Source organism: Mycteria americana, chromosome Z (assembly GCF_035582795.1).
Source record: "Mycteria americana isolate JAX WOST 10 ecotype Jacksonville Zoo and Gardens chromosome Z, USCA_MyAme_1.0, whole genome shotgun sequence".
NCBI lineage: Eukaryota > Metazoa > Chordata > Aves > Ciconiiformes > Ciconiidae > Mycteria > Mycteria americana.
The window spans coordinates 38,831,422-38,850,988 of NC_134396.1; the positions used below are offsets into that span (position 1 = coordinate 38,831,422).

Genomic DNA, 19,567 nt, shown 5'->3' on the forward strand with positions numbered 1-19,567 from the left:
TGCTTGTTTAGGAACTTGTCTCTTTTTGTAGGAATGTTGGTTGAGCCAGTTGAAAATAATTTTCAGTATTTTCTTGTTTTGCAGCTGGATGATAAGTGGTATTTTCTTCACTTTTGTTCCTGTCAAATCATCCAGTTATGCACATGCCAAGCTCCAAGTAACTGAGCAGTTTTGTTAGATTCAGCAAGGGCATTAGTTAGCTACCTCAGGTTAAGCACCTGCTCAAATTCTTTGCTGGCTTGCAGGCTTTACCTGAAAGCACAGTACAGCTGTTGAATGTTTAAGGTGATGTAACTGGTACCCCTGTGACTCCTTACCCCCAGAGCAGACAATTTTCTTACAGTGGCTTTTTTTCCTTGTAATGATAGGTATGAATGTTGCTGATATGCAGCTGTGTGGCCAACTGTATTTTTAACAGTTGACTTACTGTACAAATATACTTGTGACAATTGTTAATTCTTATAGGTATGACTTACCCTAGACTGTGACCATTTTAGTGGAAGCTACATAGCATTATTGTCAAAACCATGTTCTGAGATTAGAGGAAATAAAATTTAATGCAGACTTTTTATTTAAACTATTGTTTTTCTACTTCTGCGATGTTAACTGGCATAAAAGTGATTATGAACTACAGTATAGCTATTGGGGGAGCTGGCCTGTGTAGGGCTCAGTGGGTATGAGGTAGCAATCAGGACTTTTACTAGAGTAAGGTGATAGCAGTTGGTTATGACTCAGCCAGTCATACGGTTTGTGATCTTCTTGCTACTTGAGTGAGATGACTGCATTTTACAGCAGTGGTTATTTAAGTATTTGGTGCTTATTAACGCAATGGTAACACAAAGCTGTACTCCACTATTTTCAGTATCTCTATGGTGGTCTTTTTTTATGTTGGGAAAGGGTATGCTAATATGGACCTAATACACTGAAAAAAAATTGTTCTGTTTTTCTTACTGTCAAATGGTTCTATTTTTTCATTTTTATGTTTTTAGGGCTGGTGGACTGGGTCTTAATTTTGTTGGTGCCAATGTTGTTATACTGTTTGATCCTACATGGAACCCAGCGAATGATCTTCAAGCTATTGACAGGTACACTCTCAAAATACAGAACTTGATCCATGTTGTACTCTTCTTTTACTTTGATCCTGTAATCTAATTGTCCAACTAAACTTTCGTAAGGGAAGAAATTTTTTACATAGTCTGACTTGTCCACAAGAAAGTAAGAAATGTCCAGCCAAATTCTTTTTTAGCTCTGATGTCCTGGTTTTTAACCCTGAATTTTACTACTTATTTTCCATTTTATTTTTGTGGCACTGTGGTGGTGGGCTCATTAAAAAAGAAAAAAAAAGCCATAGTTACTGTAACTTTTTGTGATCTCTAGAGCAAGCGTGTGTGTGTGTATAGCTGGATGGCATTTTTCCTGTGTTTGTCAGGGCAGACTACATTGTAATTGACCCTAGTTCAAGTGATGTTTTGAATTCCAGAATACTTAAAGAAAAACATGTATGTTCTTTTCTGCTTCACCCTTGTGGAGATGAGTGTCTTTTCAGCACTCACTTCCGTGTCTGGTATTATGCCATTGGAGGATTTCCAGGAATCTGGATTTTTCTTTCAAGGCTTTTTGATCATAGGATGTTTCCCTAGGAATTCAGGACAGACTTTTGAATAGCTGAAGTAATGAATATTGGAAGCCTTCAAAATTCAGTAGATTTATATTTTTTCATGAGCAGAAATAAACTTGTTCCTGTTGTCCCATCGATTTACTTAATTCCATTTTAAGGGTCTTTCTGACTTCCAAGAGATGTTTATGTGCACCTGTTCTAGAAAAATATGTATATCAGAAGTGTGTATTGTTGAAAGGGGCTGTCTTTAAAGAATCCTTGTAAGACCACATTTCTACAAACTGGTTCAGCCTCTCTTGAGTTTCCAGAATGTAATCTATTAGAAGAGTCAGAATTTGCCATTTAGATAGAATGCCTCCTGTTTGTTAGCTGTTTTTATTATGTTGTAACTTGCAAAGTGCTTTATAAAGTTAAGAAAGAACAGATTGCCCGAAGTAATCCGTGATCTAACTCCTGTATAATGCAAATAGGAAAATGTCCTGTGCAAGAGCAGATGGAGGCAGAGAGGGGGAAAAAAAAACCTCTGAGAAAATATGGTGGAAGATGTGTTTTCAAGAGAGATGGCTTTGTGATACAAATTGAGGAGAAAGCTTTTTCAACTGGATAGGCCTGGGAAGAAACTTGGAAAACTAAGGGTAAAGGGAAAGGGAACGAAATACTGAGGAAAATTCAGAAAGGGGGGGTGGGACTCACACCAAAAACCAAAAAAACCCCGCAAACCAACTCATAAATGATTTAGAGTACTCCTGTTTTATTGGAATGATTTTTTATTTATTTATTTTAATACATTTATTTATTTTACTACCCCTAAGATCTCTCTTTTATTTTTTTTACTGATAAAAATTTACGTTTTTTAATATGCTATTGTCTTTGCAGAGCTTATAGGATTGGCCAATACAAAGATGTTAAAGTGTTTAGATTGATATCCTTGGGAACTGTGGAGGAGATGATGTACTTGCGACAAGTTTATAAACAGGTAAAATTCACAAACTATTTAAATTGGGAGCTCTTTTTAGCTGTTTCAATGACTGAAAGCTAAGCTAGCCTGTAGCAAAATTGTAGTTTACTTTGATTTTATGATATAGGCTGTTACCTTAACTTGTTAAGCAGAGGTACATCATTTAGCAATTGTCAAAGAACAAAACAGAATGATACTGGTATTCAAGTTTTTCTGTAACTTTTGACAGTTTAGTTATGCAATATACATTGATCAGGTTATACAGAGAAGAGAACTGTTTTATTTAACAACTTGTAAAGTACATCTGCAAAGTTGTAGTTAGTATCTGCAGCAGTCTGATTCAGGCAGCTTTTTCTTTTGAAAAGCTGGAGAAAGAGAGCAAAAATCTTGCTGGTGCTATAGAAGAAAAGCAAGAAAACATTGCTACTCTCCTGCGTTTGAAAACTTCCGTATAAAAGAAGGGGGAAACAGCTTGTAGTTGCTGCTATTATTAAGATAAGAAGTGATGTTGTCTGCCAGAATACTCAGCTTGAAACAACTGCTTTCTCTAAATTTTGCTGCTTGCATTGATAGGTTTAAAAACCTCAGAGTGGGAAAAACAAAGTGCATGGTTTGAGGAACACATAATCTAGCAACTGTTTCCTGATGAGATCAGAATTAAAACAAAAAATCAGCAAACTCAAACATGAACAACAAAGAGCAGGCTTCATAATAATAAGAAACTAGATGAAATATGAACATGTTTTTCTCAACAAAAGTTGCAAGTTAAGAAATAAAATGGTTGGCTTTAAGTTAAGGTACTGACATTATAGGCTTATAAACTTGGAGAAAGGAAGAAAATCAGTGAGATACAGTTGTCCTGAAGAATGCATTGCATAGAAAAGGCAAAGTAGGTCACCTCAGTGGGCAAATGATACCGTGTATGAAATTTGATGAATTAACCTAATATTTTCAATTTTTGGCCATAAATAGGAAAAAATTGGTATTGAGTCTTCAGTGACGAGCACCTTCTTGTAGCTGGCTTATAGAGGTTGGAGGCTGAATGAGTGGGAAATGCAGTAATAGACAGATTGTTATTATCCTCGTACAGATTTAAGTAAGTGACAAATAAGAATAAGGTTCTAAAATCAAGCATTTGGACATGGTATCTGATTTCACAGAGCAGATAGTCAGAAACCCCACAGCTGGCAGATCAAATCTTGAGCTGCTCTCAGTAATGTGCATGACCTGCTTTAAAATGTTACTTTCAAAAGTGTAACAGTGACTTTATTTCACTTAAATTCAATGTTTTGTAGAAGCCAAAAAAAGTTAGAGTTCTGTTTAATTTTGACAAAATTATGTAAATAAAAAAAAGAGAAACTTGTTAAGAAGAAATGAAAAGTAGTAAGTGATGGGCTGATGTGCTCACAGGTAATTGAGCAATTTTCAGAGACTCTGTATTGAAAGCTCAGAATGAAGAAGACATTGTATTAACACTTGAAATCATATAGTAATGAGGCGAGTTAAATATAAAACTCAGTACGTCCAAAAACTACTTTTGAGTGACAGTAGTCTAAAAACATAAAAGCTAATAATTTAGTTTTCAAACACATCAGGAGCAGGAATTGTATTGTTCTATGGGCGTTACTTTAGCGAGGTTTAAATGACTGTTCATTGCAAAAAACCCCACTTGATTTATTCTTTATATCCACTTCATGGAAAAGCTTAGAGAGCATCCCATTCCAAAGTTTCGCTTGTGCGAAGTACTTTTGAGGATTAATTTCAACAGCAAGTATAAGTAGGAGAGGTCTCTGAAAGGCTAACAAAATGATCAACAGCAGATTACAACCAAGTATATTCACTAAAATCCTGAAGGAGCAAGTCATGCTTCACAGATGTCTTTGGAGTTGGTGATCTTGTAGATAAAGAAGACCTGGATGGTATTGTCTGTTTGGATTTCCAAAAGGCATGTATAAAACTTCTTGAAAGGCTCTTGTTTGGTTTTTTTGTTGGGTTTTTTTTCAACTTGACTTGTGTTTTTCAAGTCGAATAAGAAGCAACAAACAGAGTAATTGTAAATCTGGGTTGTGGTTGTTTGTTTTGTTTTTTTTGGTTTTTTTTAGTCTACACTTGGATTGCATTCTCTGCTATTGACACTTGAGCACAGTTAGGAAATTTTCAGTAAGGTGTGAAGAAAATGCCTTTATTTACTGTTGAAAATTCTGAAACCATGAGTACATGCAGACATGTGGCTTTGGTGGACTGTACAAATGTGCTCTCAGAGAGCTAAATGCTGTCATCCATCCTTTTCATGAAATGAATTTATGTGAAAATGATTTATCATGTTTGTAGTGTATTCTTACTGAGGGATCTATCTGATTTTAAAATTGCTGGATTTTTTTTGTTAGTAGTGTTTGGTTGTCTGACTTAGCCATATGTGATTGAAGAATCTGATACAAATAAACATGAAATCTAATATAATGGAAACCTGAATAAGTTATGTATGTTTCCTAAAGTATACTTTTGTAAATACCACGCATAATTGAAGAAAGAGTAAACTGTGCCTAGCTAAAGTTAAGCTAGAATTTGACTGTATACTTACTGGCCTACATAATTCAAGAGACATACTCTCTAGGACAATGCCTGTTCAGTGCTTGAACTAGAAGTGAGTAGAAGTGAAGAACTAACAACTGCTTAGAGACAGTTACAAAAAATATTACAGGTCTGGTATCCATAAAACCACGGTTTTGACATTCTTCCACTCAGTCAAATATACCAATTATGTATGTATTGAAAATTTGCAGTCATTGGAATGCAGCTAAACCTGCCTGGCTTCAAAAATGTTTTAATACTGCCTGACAAACTATTTACTTGTCTTTCATTTTCACCTGGAAGATTAAGTCACTTCTTTTCAATCTACTTAGGAAGAGTGCACAATAATTAAAATATTCAGAGATCAGTAGGAGTAATCTTTTGGGTTTTATTTAATCCTTACCAAGTAAGCATGCAATGCAAAGGACTATGAAAAAATAGTAAAAATTTAGTATTGAGGAAAGATGAGCTGTCAAGATAGAGAAGTGTCAGCAGTGCGTATAGTGGGTGTCTGATATTAGACAACAATGAAGTAAAAGACTTGAAATATTTTTATTTTTTTTTATTCAGTAAACCCAAGCAGGTTCCTATTATACCACAATCTATTATACCAACATCTGCCAGGGAAATTAAAACAAAATATCCTCCCTTAAGAATTTCTGCCTGCTCCAACTAAAGCTGTGTATATAATGTAGATGCCAGGAAATTCTGACATGTTGTTGGAGCAAACGCTTCTGAAAACTCTTATGTTGTTCTGTTTTAGCAACTTCACTGTGCGGTGGTTGGAAGTGAAAATGCCAAGCGGTATTTCGAGGCAGTGCAAGGATCAAAGGAACATCAAGGAGAGCTTTTTGGGATCCATAACCTTTTCAAACTTAGGACTCATGGGTCCTGTCTTACCAAAGACATCCTGGAGGTGTGAAGTCCTACCCTTTTACTTCTGGATATTAGTTTTACATTTTTCCTTTCCTCATGAGATGTTTCCATTCAAAATTACAACAAAATACTTTATAAAACAGAGAAACTTGTCTAAAACGGAGTACCTGTCTATGCAGTCAGTGCCTTAGGTGAAATAGGCATGCTAATTTCTTGCTCTGATGTAGACCAGATAAATTTCCTTAAATCAAACAAAAAACGGGAAAAAGTTTGGATTATAATTTCCAAAAGTTTGCAAATATATTTATTTTCCTAATCAAAATACCGTAACTTATTTTTGTGATACTTTCACATATTGTCAACTTTGTGCACAGATACTTTTTGTTCATCAATAACTGAGTGACCTTTTAAGCCAGAATTACGGTCATAAAAATATTTTCTTATGATCATAGTAGCCTTTGTATAGTACATTGAGATGTCAAAAACAGTTTAATAAAATATATTTTATCATGCTGAATTTAAAAATGTTACAAGGTAGAAGTAAATAACTGAGGCTTTGTATTTTAAGATTTATTTCTTAGTTACTCTAAAAAGACTGTTGGCACAATTCCATAGCATATAGTGCACACTAGTTTTAAGTATATGCAATATTATACCTCTTTCTATCCAGCATGTTTGCTGCAGCTAACTTGCATCTTGGAATTTATTGCAGTCTTATTCTAGGTTTCTTTCCGTCCTTCCCTTTATTTTGTTATTTTGCCTATAGTAGGAAGAGGCTGGGGAATGTGATATAGCAGTAAAAAGGTAGCATAGCCAAAAGAGTAATGTGGTGTAAGAACACGTACTTTGGGGATATTAAGCTCAAAAGTTCTCTGAATTAAATCTCAATTAAAACGTGGCATGTAATATGAACATTGTAGCAGGTATTGGGCTTTGGAAAAAAGTTAAAAATTATTAAAACAGTATATGCATAAGATCCAAAATGTAAGTCTTAGTCAGGACTTTGCTGATTATACTTTTGATGCTTATATCTCTGTAGAAAAAAAGAAAAACTTTTTTTTTCTGGGTTTGCCTTTGTTAACTTGAACAGATACATTTTTATTCTATACATTCTTGATTGTTTTAGAGGGAAGGGCGAGTAGAAGCAGGAGTCATGACAGCAACTACATGGCTAAAGGAAGAGACTCCTCAGTGCAGCTCAGAAAAGGTGAGGTGTCTTTGTGGAGTATGGACCAGAGTATGACAGTCCCTCTAGTTCCTGATACTGCAGTAGCAAATGTGGACAGTATGTTGTTAGGCTGGTAATGCTTTTACCTAGATTGCACTTGCCATCTTTTAATGTCTGCTTGCCCTTGGTTTTACATATTCTAAAGCATTAGATAATGTCATGCTGTCTGTATTTAAAGTGGAATATTCTGAAGGTCTGGTAATAGGGTATTCTATCACCTTTACAACACTTGGATATCCTCAGTCTGAATGAGGGTATTACTAACATGCTGTTATTACAGAGCAATGTTGTTTACTGAAGCATTGCTCTGTAGTGTCTTAAGAGTGACAGCCTTATGATATGACATGACATGATATGATATGACAGCCTTCTGATCAAGAAGTCAGCTGAGAATCTAACACCTATTGTTGTTTATATTTTGGGTAGGGAATTATGGAAAGGAGTACAATTGGTTTAGAAGATTGAAAACTTGCTTCAGGCTTTGTGGACTGCTATGGAAGACATGGGCTATTTAGTTGATGTAATCAGACAGTGCTTCCCACCAAATCAGTGGTCTATTCAATGCTGGCTTTTTTTTTTTTTTAAATAACATATTTAATAATTTCCTTCTGGAACAAGATTTTTTTTTTTCTCCTGTAAAGGCTGGGTTTAATGGGAGCATTTTTATGCATGTTTTTGGCTGACCGCTGTGTTCAGATGATTTGGGAAACAAACAATTAGGTCTACAATATGGCCTCTAAGCATGAAAATATCATTAGATTAGATCACACTGAACAGTACTGAAAATTACCCATTATCTCTTATGCTTTTTGGAGATTTCTGTGGGTAAATGTCAGCATTAATTTAAATCAGTATGCCATCATGTTGGTCATAACCTCACATTGCTAATACATCACTGTATGGTCATGATCTCGCAGTGGATTTGGTAACAAACAGTAACTTTTTTAGCTTGTGTTAAATGCTTTTTGATAAGCAGGGTGATATCAGGACTAATGTTTTAATTTTAAAACTTCTCTTCATGTACAAAAGTTTAGTATCTACCCTTCTGACTTTCCATTTACATATTGTCATAATTCTTATCTCAGTAGTACACAGTTTTGGAGTTCTGTTCTGGACTTCTGTAGCTTTAAGATGTTTTAAGGTTGCCTGGAGGTAATTTTTGTTTGATTATAGTAGGCCTCGACTAATTTTAAGGGCAGCATGTTGTGTACTCGCAGCGCTCTCTCAAACTGTGTTAGCCCCCATATGCAAGGAGGTTGACCACTGCTGGAGATTATTTTTTTTATGAATGTCATTACACACTATTAAGGTTTGAATCATGAAGTCACTTTTCAGACTACCTTTGAAAGATGAAAAGTTGCAATGAGATCAGTATAAACTAGAAAAATATGGGTGTGGATTGTGAAGGCATAGGTTGTTTTAGCACTGTGCAGCATATGTAGTCTCATGTATATTTTTTTATTTTCATTGTTGTTCTGCTAAAAATTTTGTTCTGCCAAAGACTTTCATATAATTTCTCTTTATGATTTGTTTTGTATTTGCTTTCTGTCTGTGTATTGTAATACTATTTTGTATATTTTTTGATTGAGTAACATAGTGAAAATCCACTTTTTTTACACTGCTTTGGAATTGGGTGTTCCGTATATTAGTTACATTTTAAATACCTTTGCTGTAAATTACGTTTATTTTTAGTATGAACAACCAGACTGTAAAGAAGATAGAGAACCCGGAAGCATTCAAGCACAATTAAAGAGAGAAGAAACGGATTTTTGTGATGATTTTAGTGATGATGATATTCTGGAAACTTCTGTGAAAAAATGTGACAGAAGGAAGCCTTGCAATGCAAATAGTTTAATGGTAACAAAGGGACACCTTTCCTTAATGCAGTGTGGGTTCTCTAAGCTGTTGCAGAGGGAAATTGAAACTACCAAAGAAGAGTATAACTCTCATCGTTCAAATTCTGATGATCAGACTGTAAGAACAAATGTAAATAGCAAGCATAGTGATTTTCAGAAATGTCAAAGCCATGTGCATGTTTTGGAGCATGGGAAAGCTGCTCAGTCACCAGATGGAACTGATAAACAATATATGTGTAGTACAGACTGGCTTGTTTTATCAGGCTCTGAGGAGGAAGGGGACAGCGAAGGTGAGGATCAATGCATTTCAAAGCAAAGTGATGTAGTCATTGAAACGGAATGGAGTTCTGAAGAGAATGATGATATCATCTTTCCTACCCAAGTTCCAGCATACCAGCAACCAGTGCTTACTAAAAAAGTTGAAATTTACAGGTCAGCACCTGAAAATAGTGAAGAGTTAGCAAAAGAAAAAGACGGGTTGGTATTTAAGGGAGACAGTAGGCAACTTGGATTCCATAGTACTGAGTCAAATTTCAGCAAAGTCATGTCTTTCAAAGACATCAAGAACAGCACAAGAGATTTGAAAGGGGGAAGTGACATAAGTGATGAGTCTGATGATATTGAAATTTCCCATAATTCTGAATCAAGAAAGTTAAGAACTTTCAGCTTTCCAAAATGGAAAGACAGACACACCCATAACAATGGACTAGGTAGCTTCTCCAAATCTCCACTACAATCAAAGAAGCACAACAGAAAAGAAAAGGAAAGTGATTCTCAGAATATAGATGAATTTTCATCCTCTGAAGATAACTTACCAGTTGAGAAGATTCCTGCCAGAAAGCAAAGCTGTAAGTGTAAAAGACAGAGAGGCAGAGTTCAGTTTGGGTCTAAAATGCTTCATCCTATTCAAGATACCTCTGGTGCACAAATGAAGTCTAGCAATTATGCTGTCCGTAGAACTTCTGCAAGAAAAACTGAATTTGAACATCAAGAGCAAAAAATGGAATCAATGGACAGATATTTAGGTAACTAGTCACTTAATTTCTTTAATTTTATTTCAACTAAAGTAGTAACAGATATTTAATTTATCATTGTTGGCAGGTTTTAAGTTCTTCCTGCTATACTCGTTTTTGTTACAAGATACTAATAAATGCTCTGCTAATTTTTTAATAATGTCTTTCTGTATCTCTCTTTACCTATTAGCCTTACTTTCCTGTCTTCTGAGGTGATGGGTTGCTTTGTAATATTTTGTTAAACACTTACTGTCTGTTGAAAGATGCTAAGATTGAAGGTTTATGAAGTATTCACAAATCTATATATTTGAACTGTAAAACCTTAAGTCTTGACAGGACTGTTAAGTTTTTTCTTTTTTTACCATGCACATAAGTTTTTATTTATGTGATTTGGGAGTTTGAAATACCATGTAGAAGATTTGATTCTGTTAGAGACTTACTTTAAACATTAATATTGCAGTCATTAAATCATAGGTGTTTTGTAACTTTTTTGTCCATCTGAAAAAAACCACACTGAAATGGAAGCAGTATTAAACTGGATGAATCTGAATAAGTCAAATGATTGTTGTTCATTTCATAGAGCTGAGAAAGTTGGTGCTGAGTAAAACCATAACAACTTTTACAACTTTCATGTTAAATTTTTTAAAAATTGTAATATCCTTCTTCTGTGCAACTGTGTACCTTCAGGGTTTTGGAATAAATCTTTGATTATATCTTTCTCCTAATATATCAGATGGTGTTCAAGAAGTGGCATATATTCATTCAAATCAGAATGTGGTTGGATCCAGCAAGGCTGAGAATCGCTTGAGCCGGTGGGCGGTGCGAGATGTATTTGAGTTGAAGCAGTTTTCCCAGCTCCCTGCTAATGTAGCAGTCTGTAGAGCCAAGGTAAAGAGAAATGTTTGGGAAATGTTGTTTTTACTGTTTTTATCCTCATTTTTCATCTTAAAAAGCTCTAACAAACTTGTTTTTCTGTTAATGGCCACCATGAATGATCAAAGCCACTGAGGATGGGAGGAGGAGGAGGAGGCTCAAATGGAGGTCTAATAAATTACTTTTGTGTTTTGTATTTGGGGTTGTTTTTTTTTTTTTTTTACATTGGCCAGCTCTGAAAGAGTTGGGAATTAAGCAGCAGAGCACCCTCTGTGGGATTTTTTTCTGAGAGAAATGGTAAGATTAAATATTGGGTGTTTGAAATCAAATTCTGTGCCATGTTTTTCTGATTTGAGGCTTGAAAAAACTTCAGTTTGTCCTGGATACAGTTAACGAAAATCCAGTTGCCACAGTACATGCCGGAATCTTTGTGGCATAGACAGTCAAACATAAATCAGTTTCCAGATTTTTTTTTGGGGGGGGGGGGGGGGGGTGGACATACGCAGTTGCTACAGTGGGTTAAAGTAATGGTCATTATTGTCTATGCTTAACGTCTGAAACATAAAACTAGAGTTTACTGGGAGTGCTCATTTGCAGCAACAGATACATTTTATGCTTTTTGTTTGTCATGCATCTTGTTTAATTTCATTTGGAGTACATACGAATCTGGAATAAATTCAGGTACAGCTTCCAGGTTTTTGGTCTTATTACATAGTGGTTTTATTCTGCTCTGATCATCTGGACACTTTGTTGTTTGCCTTGTAATAAACATTTGCCATTTCCTAGACTGATTCTTAAGATAAACCACAAGCATAGAATAAGTAATTGGTGAATGTGCAGTTTAGTCTTTACAAACATACTAGCAATCACTACAGAAATTGTAGACAGAAGACTATGTCGCTCTGGGGTATTGAACATCCGCTGTGGCTAAAAGAGTTTCTTCCAGTGTTGTTGATGTACTGTATTTAATTAAGCCATTAGCAGGGATGCCAGAGAATTTTTGCACTGGGAAGATCAAACCAGGCCAACCAGTAAAAGTGAAGCCTTTTCAATTAACACATTTGCATTAGAATGTCCCTTATTAACAGAAAAGTTGGTCAAAAATACTCAAGAATACTGTAGAAAGGTCCTTATTTAATGGCAATGGCTGACAACTTTAATAAAACTAAATGTAAATGAAAGAAAACTTTCAAGAGAGCACTTTGAATAAATGTCTGTTGATCCACCTACGTTCAAAACTAGTTTGTGGGAGTCATTCATATTGTTCATGTAACTTACATCTCATTATTGAGAGTTTGTGCGGCTGCAACTATTACAAATTAACCTCTCTTGATTAACTTGTCAGTTTTTCCAAGGTATCTATTTTTCGCTCAGAAGCAACAGTAGTATCAATTCTCTTGGAGATTTAAGTAGGAAGAAAAGCACCAATGATTATGGAGAAGGCTGTGTCTTCCTTTGCTTCCTGTTCTTTCTTTCACATAGAGGCACTAATTTAGAAATAATCCTTAGATGGCTGCCTGTTCTTAAATGCGGAGCTTTGAATTTTTTGTGCTCGGCTTAAAAAAAGAGCTGCTGGAGCTTCATAAACAACTTTGAAATATGATCTACTTAAGAATGTTACTGCTACTATTTTCCTTTCTTAATTATTTTATTTTTATTTTTATTTTAAAAGGTGTTCTATGAAAAATATGATCATTGTTGCTCTTCTGACCATCAGTCTTTGGTAATTTTTCACTTATTTGCCATCAGTTTAAGCTAAGAAATTCGCTGTCAGAGCAGCTAATTGTGTTATAAAGAGAATGCTGATTTCAAATGAAGTTTAATAAAAAAGTTTTTCAACGGGTTCAAGTAGCATTTTGCGTAATATTAAAAATACAGCTGAACAGTTTAAATTTCCATCATTAATTTTGGTGAATAAAATTATAGTATTAAATACCAGAATGTTAATTGTAACCTGATAGTTATTGAAAGAAAAACAAAATTTTTGTCAGCTGAAATTTCACACTTATGTTGCTTTCTAGCATCATTGTTCTAACTGTTTCTCAGAAATTATGTAGCTATTTCTGTTTGCTCTGGGTATCAATGATCAAATTCATAATTAGAAGCTTTTTTTACAGTGTATTTATATTGATAGCATCAGGAAGGCTCCTGAATAATGTCCTGATAATATTTATGTCCCTTTTTAAGCACATTTAATCAATTGGTCTTATTTCTTAGTAGGAGTGATCAAAAAAAGCATCTCTTCCTTTCATTTCATAGATAGGTCTGTTTGGGACTAAAGTAAAATATCGTTTGTGCTGTTCAGTTCACCTATGCCAACTCTGTCTTCCTGCTTTGCACTTATGCTCTGCAATCTGTCTATAATAACACATTTCTGACTTAATAAAGTTTAAATACATTTTTCAAGAAATGACTGATATCTCTGGGAAAGGGATGCGAGAACACTTAAACTAACGATGTATGCCATTGAAGTGAATGAGTTGTAAGTTGGGAAATACAGCTTTTCCTACAAATCGTGGTCGAAGACTGAGTAAAACATTTTTGTTTCCTGCTTACGTATGAATCTAGAATGACAGGCATAGTAATGTTAGAACAAGTAATAAGCAAAAAGTAATAAGTAATAAGCAAAAGTAATCAATTAAGATAACGTGTTGTAAGAACATTGACATTTTGCTGATTTCTTGCTATTGACTAGTCATCTAATCACATTTTGGCTTCACTATAGTCTCATGAAGTTTTACGTCCTAGGTTAAGTTCTTTAGTTTCAGTAGCTAGTTTATGGAAATGAGTTGAATACAAGTGACAGCAAAATAAGTTGCTGGAAAGCAATATAAAAAAGTAGTCTTCCTGGTTTTCTAACTGCAGTAAATAAAAGGCGTATAAATTAGGCTTATTAGTCCTTCCTTTATTGCTGAAGCATGGAGACTAATGTAGTCACCTGAGTTGTAGAAACTGCTTAAAACTGGAGCAGACTGCAAAACCCGTGACGACTCTTCCTTCAAAGTGAGAGAGGTTGCATGGGAAGAAGATCCTTGAGAGCCAAGGTAGAAGGGATGGGAGGCAGGGAGTTTTGTTCCTCAAAAGAGAACTTTGAAGGTATGTAGAACATCTTATTTAAGAACATAAATAACTAATGAATAAGTAAACTTGGATTTAAGTTGGTTGTAAAAAGTGTAAGATTTGAACTTGTGGATAAGAAAAGATACTTGTCTTTGTGATAGTCTCTTTCCTTAATTTGACTTCAGAAGGTCTGTGTTAGATCTGGACTGTTGGCATTAACGTAATTCACAGTCAAATCTCTCTTAAGCTTTTAAACTGTAGGTTTCAATCAAGCATATTTTTTTAACCAGTAATAACTAGTCAGTCTGCCCTTAATGTTACCCATGCTAGTATTCATATACCCCAGCTACCTTTTCTCTGAAGTAATAGAACATATTATTTTAACTTGCTATTGTTCTGTACCATTGAAGGCTTGAGGGAACAAAATCTTGGTTCTTTTTATGAGAAATAGGTCTTGCTGCTGTTTCTTTTGTTCTTGCTTGCTTTATGCTCCAGGTTCCATAACAGTCCTGGTATGTGGCTTCAAGACTGCTGCAGAGCCTTTGACTCTTCTTTCTTCCGAGGTGGTAGGGAGCACAGTCATGCTCTCCGTTTTTGTTTGTTTTAAAAGGGATTGTGTAAATTAGCTAGTTTAGCTAGAATATTCATGTTTATAATCCTGAATGCTTGTTTAGTGTGTATTTCCATGAATTCTATATGACTATCAAAAATACAGTTAGGTAACAGCAATCGGAATATGAAATATGCCGTCAAGAAATAAAAATAGAACATCACAAGAGTTCTCCCACAACTTATCAGCTATGAAAGGTGAGATCAAATCTAAAAGTAGTAAAAGTAACAGTATAAATTATGCATTAATTATATAAGCAAGAGAATAAACCATCTTTTCATTGAATATCATTAGTCAAAGTAAGTCCTATCCAGCATCTGAATGAAAGATAACTATTTGAAGATAGTTTGTATATGACAATGGTAGAAGGAAACAAATTTTAAAGGTTTTATCACATGATCCTGAAGAAACTAAAATAAATTGTGTTTTTGGGAATATATTGCCTTTATCACAGAAGTCCATGGGATTGCATGAAAGTGGAAGAAGATTCTGTAGCTGTAGGTGAGTTGGAGCAGCATTTTCAATGAAGAGATACACTGTTGTCTTGTTATAGAGGGCGCTTTCATAAATAGTCACCTATAGCAGTGGATATCTGCTTATACTTTATTTTGCAAGTATATCAGAGATACTTAAAAGAATACCAATTTTCTTTTGAGAGATGTGGTATTTATATACTTAGTATTCTACATTTAAGGGATATCTAGAATTACAGTAAAAATATTCTAACTTACTACCAACAGTTCCTGAATTGTACATATTATCCTGTGTCTAAAGATTGTCCATATTCTGACCGTTGACCGCAACTCGCAGTGTCAGATCAATGTAGATTTTGAGAAGAAAGGACAGAAGAACAGTATGATAATCATCCCTCAAACAGTTGATGTTTATGGTAGTGTTGCTTATGTGGAAGGCACTGAAGCGTCAATAATTAGAGGTGTTTAAGAGCCTCAGTAATCAAAACAAAGCCAAGGATTTTTGTTCCATGCAGAGGTGTGGCAGACAGCTGTTCCTGGAGAAATTTTGGAGATACACATACATCTCAAGTTCCTCTGTAGTTCAAAAAATTTCTTGTACATCCCAGAACCTAAGTGTCTCAAAGCAGTCAAATGTCTCTTTTTTTTTTTTTTTTTTTTTTTTTTTGTTCTGGCTATTTGTAATCTTTCATAGCAAGTCATAAGTGTCGAGGCAGAAATTATGGTCAGTTCTGTGATACCATGATGCAGGGAGAATCACACCAGGTTTCAGTATGCTAAACATGTAAGCATAGAAAATGCATGTCATTTAGTGTGGCAGGTATCCACTCCATTAAAAATTACTGAGAGCTGCTTCCTTATGCATATGACTACAAAATACACTTGATCTGCTGTTTCTTAGAAGATTATTAGTAACAAGGGTTTTCTGGTCTTCTATGTAGAAGTCTGAGTGAAGAAGATTATATTAAAAATTAATTTATTAGAATAAATAACTTGTTTTTCCTGCATTATTATGTGTGTTGTTTTTAGGCTGATTTAGTGACAGTGAGCCATCTTTGTTCTACATTTTAGTTTCAATTCAAGTCTTCTGTTTGCACATGTGTGCAAATAGACTTGGTTAAAAATGTATTGGTTTTCCACAAAACAAGTGGAAGATTATTGTCCCTATTACCTTATTACTATCTGTGAAGAAGATAGTTCTTAATTTTGTTTTTCATCTATCTTGTGTAACTACAGAAAGAAGCATATTGAAAACAAAAGTTTCTAAAAGAAAACATGTGAAATGAACCTGTAGAATGGACATGGTGGACTTACAAAGCCAGACTATAATTTTCAGAGCAGACCTACATACAGCCTTTCAGGGGAAAAAAAAGTATTGAGTCATTCATGTGATATTTTGCTCAAAATTATGCTGGCATTATTAATTTTAGAGAAAAAATGAAAGTGTTAATGTTTTCTCTAACACCTTAGTCATCTACTAAGTATTTTTAGAGGTTTTGGGTTTTTTGACCCTTTTTTTTTCTGGTGAGTTCCAGGTTCCAAAGCAACCTGGTCCATTTTCAGTGCAGGAGCTTGTTACTTTGGGTTTTGAGTAACTTGCACTGTTATTTCTGAACCTTTTTCTTAGCTACCTTAAGAAATAGAAGCCTCCCAGAGGCAAGATTAAATATCTTCTTTTAACATTTCTAGTCTATTCTGAAGTAAATGACGGCATTCCTTAATTTCCTAATTAATTTCTGTGTTAATTGGCAAAAAACACCTATGTGAAATGTTTTACATAAGTACAGAAGTCTGCAATAGGCTTTCTCTAGTTCCTGTAGAGCTGAATTTGTGTAGTATTTCTTCAATAGGAATCTTGGTGGGGGAGTTAGAGCATGGGAAGACTTTGGAGAAGGCTTGGAGGCTTCACAAAAAAGACAAAAAATGGGAACAGGACATACTAAATTTGAAAAACTGGTGATGTCCCACATTAGAGCTAATTTGCACTTTTTAATATGTGGAAAAGTATTAGTCACAAGAACTTGTACTCTACCTGTTGAATATGTGGAGTCTCATTTCTTTTTTTCAGTCAACTGCATGTTTTCAACTTAAGTTTACTTAAAGTTTTACTGAAAAGAAATGTACAAAGACAGCCATTCAATTGAGGATTAATCACTATGGCAACAGAAATGTGGTGACTGAAAAGGGGGAGGATGTATTCTCCCCGCAGCTTCCTGCCAGCTGTCATATTCAACCTCTGCGGCATGAATTCAGGCCAAAATATAGACTGTGACCAGCTCTAAGAAACTATATCTGTATTTTTATAAATTGGTACAAGAATCGCACTATAAAAGAAGACTTAATCCTCTGAATTGGATGACAGACATTTGGCACTCTTGCCAGTGTTTGACAGAGAAATAACGGGATGCTTTGTAGTAAAACCTGGATTAATGGTAAACCCCTCTTTATGTTATTGCAATGTGGTGTAAATGAGAGAACTAAGCATGCTGTCAGCCTAGGAAAAAACATGCCCTTTGTATCTCCAATGCAGATTTAAGTGCTGTTGAGAATACTGTAAATACAAAAGTTGTGTTATTAAGAACTCCTCTTTATCGTATTTGTATTACATTGACATTTTGTAGATTATTTAAACAAAGACTTTCTATCAGTTACTGTAACTCTGATTGCAGTGTGTTTGCACAGCTTTCAGGTTCAACAAGTTTAGATAGTTGTTTACAAAGAGTAGGCTTTTGGGAGATAACATTCCATTATCCTTGCTCTTCTAGAATGGGGAATGCTATTCAGCTTTAAAATAATTGTTCCCAAATGATTGGCCTGTAATGCTGCTTTATTGAGTTTACAGCTTCAGCTTACAATGGAATTAACCATTTCAGTATGGCTTTTTTTTTTAAATGCGGTGAGTTCGTATGTGGCATTCTGTGAAGCATGTAGTTGCATATTCATTATGGTGTATGTGCATGGCTTCTGGTTTTGCTGCTGTTTGGAGGGGTGAGAGGGCGAAAGAAGATAGGTGCAAGTCCACAGACTTCTGCTGGAATAAGCAATTGTCTTAGCTTTGAATTCTGAGACAGGCTGATTACCTCCTCTCATTTTCAACAGTAATAATAAATATATTGATTTGTGGTCAGATTTTTGGTGCAAGGAAATGATATGGCTTATAGGAGCTCTTTTTGTTAAAGAGTCACCAAATTAAATAAAACTGCTCCTAATGAGAAATTCTTGCTCTGTTACCTGATTGGAGAAGAAACAGACTCAGAAGTAAATGTGAAATAGAGAGAACACAATCTGTCCTCAATTGACTTAGTAATCAATTCTCCACTACCAAGCAAAAGATTAGAGTTTATGGAATGTCCTTGGTCTTGGTTTATACAAGCAGAAAAGGTACATATGACAACCAGAGCAAAATAACTACATATTACTCTGATAAAATTTCTTTACTTTTATCAGCAGGTATAGCTAAATACTGGTCTCTCAGTGTTGGCAGAATATTTTGGAGGAGTAATTTGGATCCAGAATAAGTCTAACATTTTTTGCAGCTTGAAGAATATTTCAGCTATTGGTCTCCTGTGATACAATCCAATATTAGATACCTTTGTATTCAGAGCCAACATCCTGAGTAGCTTTGTTTAGTTCAGAAAGTTTGAGTATAAATGTAATTGTCCTAGAGTATTCTAAAATTTTAAGGTAGGTTTAGCTTCATTTTCTAAGACAATTGAGGTGCTGACCATTAGCTATACAATTACCTCTAATTCTTATTCTACAATCCTGTTTTGTTAGAACAATAGATAAATTCAATGTGAGTGAGACTGCTTTTCAATTAAGAAAGTTAAATTCAGAGGGAAAACTAATGTCCACATCAGAAATCATTCTAAAATATTACAAGATTCAGGCTTATTTCAAACTGTGGAACGTGTAAGTCACCATAACCTTCTGAAGTACATAGTTGGTTCAGTAGTGTATCCTAGGTAAGTAGAAAAGCAATTCTGATTTATTTAAGAATCAGGTGAAAGTAGAGACATTCTTATTATTTGATAACTGTTTTTTTTATCTTGACCATATGGACCTCATTTTTAGAGAAACTACATGAAGTTTTATGTGGACACTATTATACTTTGTCTTCCTTGGCATGCAGAATAACTTAGGAAGAAATTCTTGTTTGACATGTGTTTGTGTAGAAGTGAGAAGGAAACAAGACCAAGACAAAGAGTCAGTTAGCAGACGTTTCAGGGTATTTATATATGTCCTGACAAGTAGAGGAAACATAGGTAAAATAAAAACAGTATCTAAGAATAGCATATGTTCAAGAAAAGCATATAGAAAGGTCATAGTAATTCATACATATGATGGCAAAAGCTCCTGAGGGAAAAAAAAACAAGGGAAACTATAAGGGGAAAAAAGATTAGCTGAAATAATTTAGAACTGTAATTTGAG

The 19,567-nt window shown here is 34.8% G+C and overlaps 1 protein-coding gene across 5 annotated transcripts in view; it reads left to right on the plus strand.

Annotated features, from left to right (window-relative positions):
- ERCC6L2 (ERCC excision repair 6 like 2) overlaps positions 1-19,567 on the plus strand; it is a 58,924-nt gene that overhangs the window by 29,893 nt on the left and 9,464 nt on the right. For 3 of the 5 annotated variants that reach the window (XM_075526353.1, XM_075526352.1, XM_075526354.1), the window contains 6 exons: positions 990-1,085; positions 2,495-2,594; positions 5,911-6,063; positions 7,150-7,230; positions 8,944-10,132; positions 10,854-11,008. In XM_075526353.1, coding sequence (XP_075382468.1) covers positions 990-1,085; positions 2,495-2,594; positions 5,911-6,063; positions 7,150-7,230; positions 8,944-10,132; positions 10,854-11,008 — 1,774 coding nt within the window. Of the gene's footprint in view, positions 1-989; positions 1,086-2,494; positions 2,595-5,910; positions 6,070-7,149; positions 7,231-8,943; positions 10,133-10,853; positions 11,009-19,567 lie in introns of those variants that run through there. The other 2 variants (XM_075526355.1, XR_012778925.1) reach the window with 2 other exon arrangements.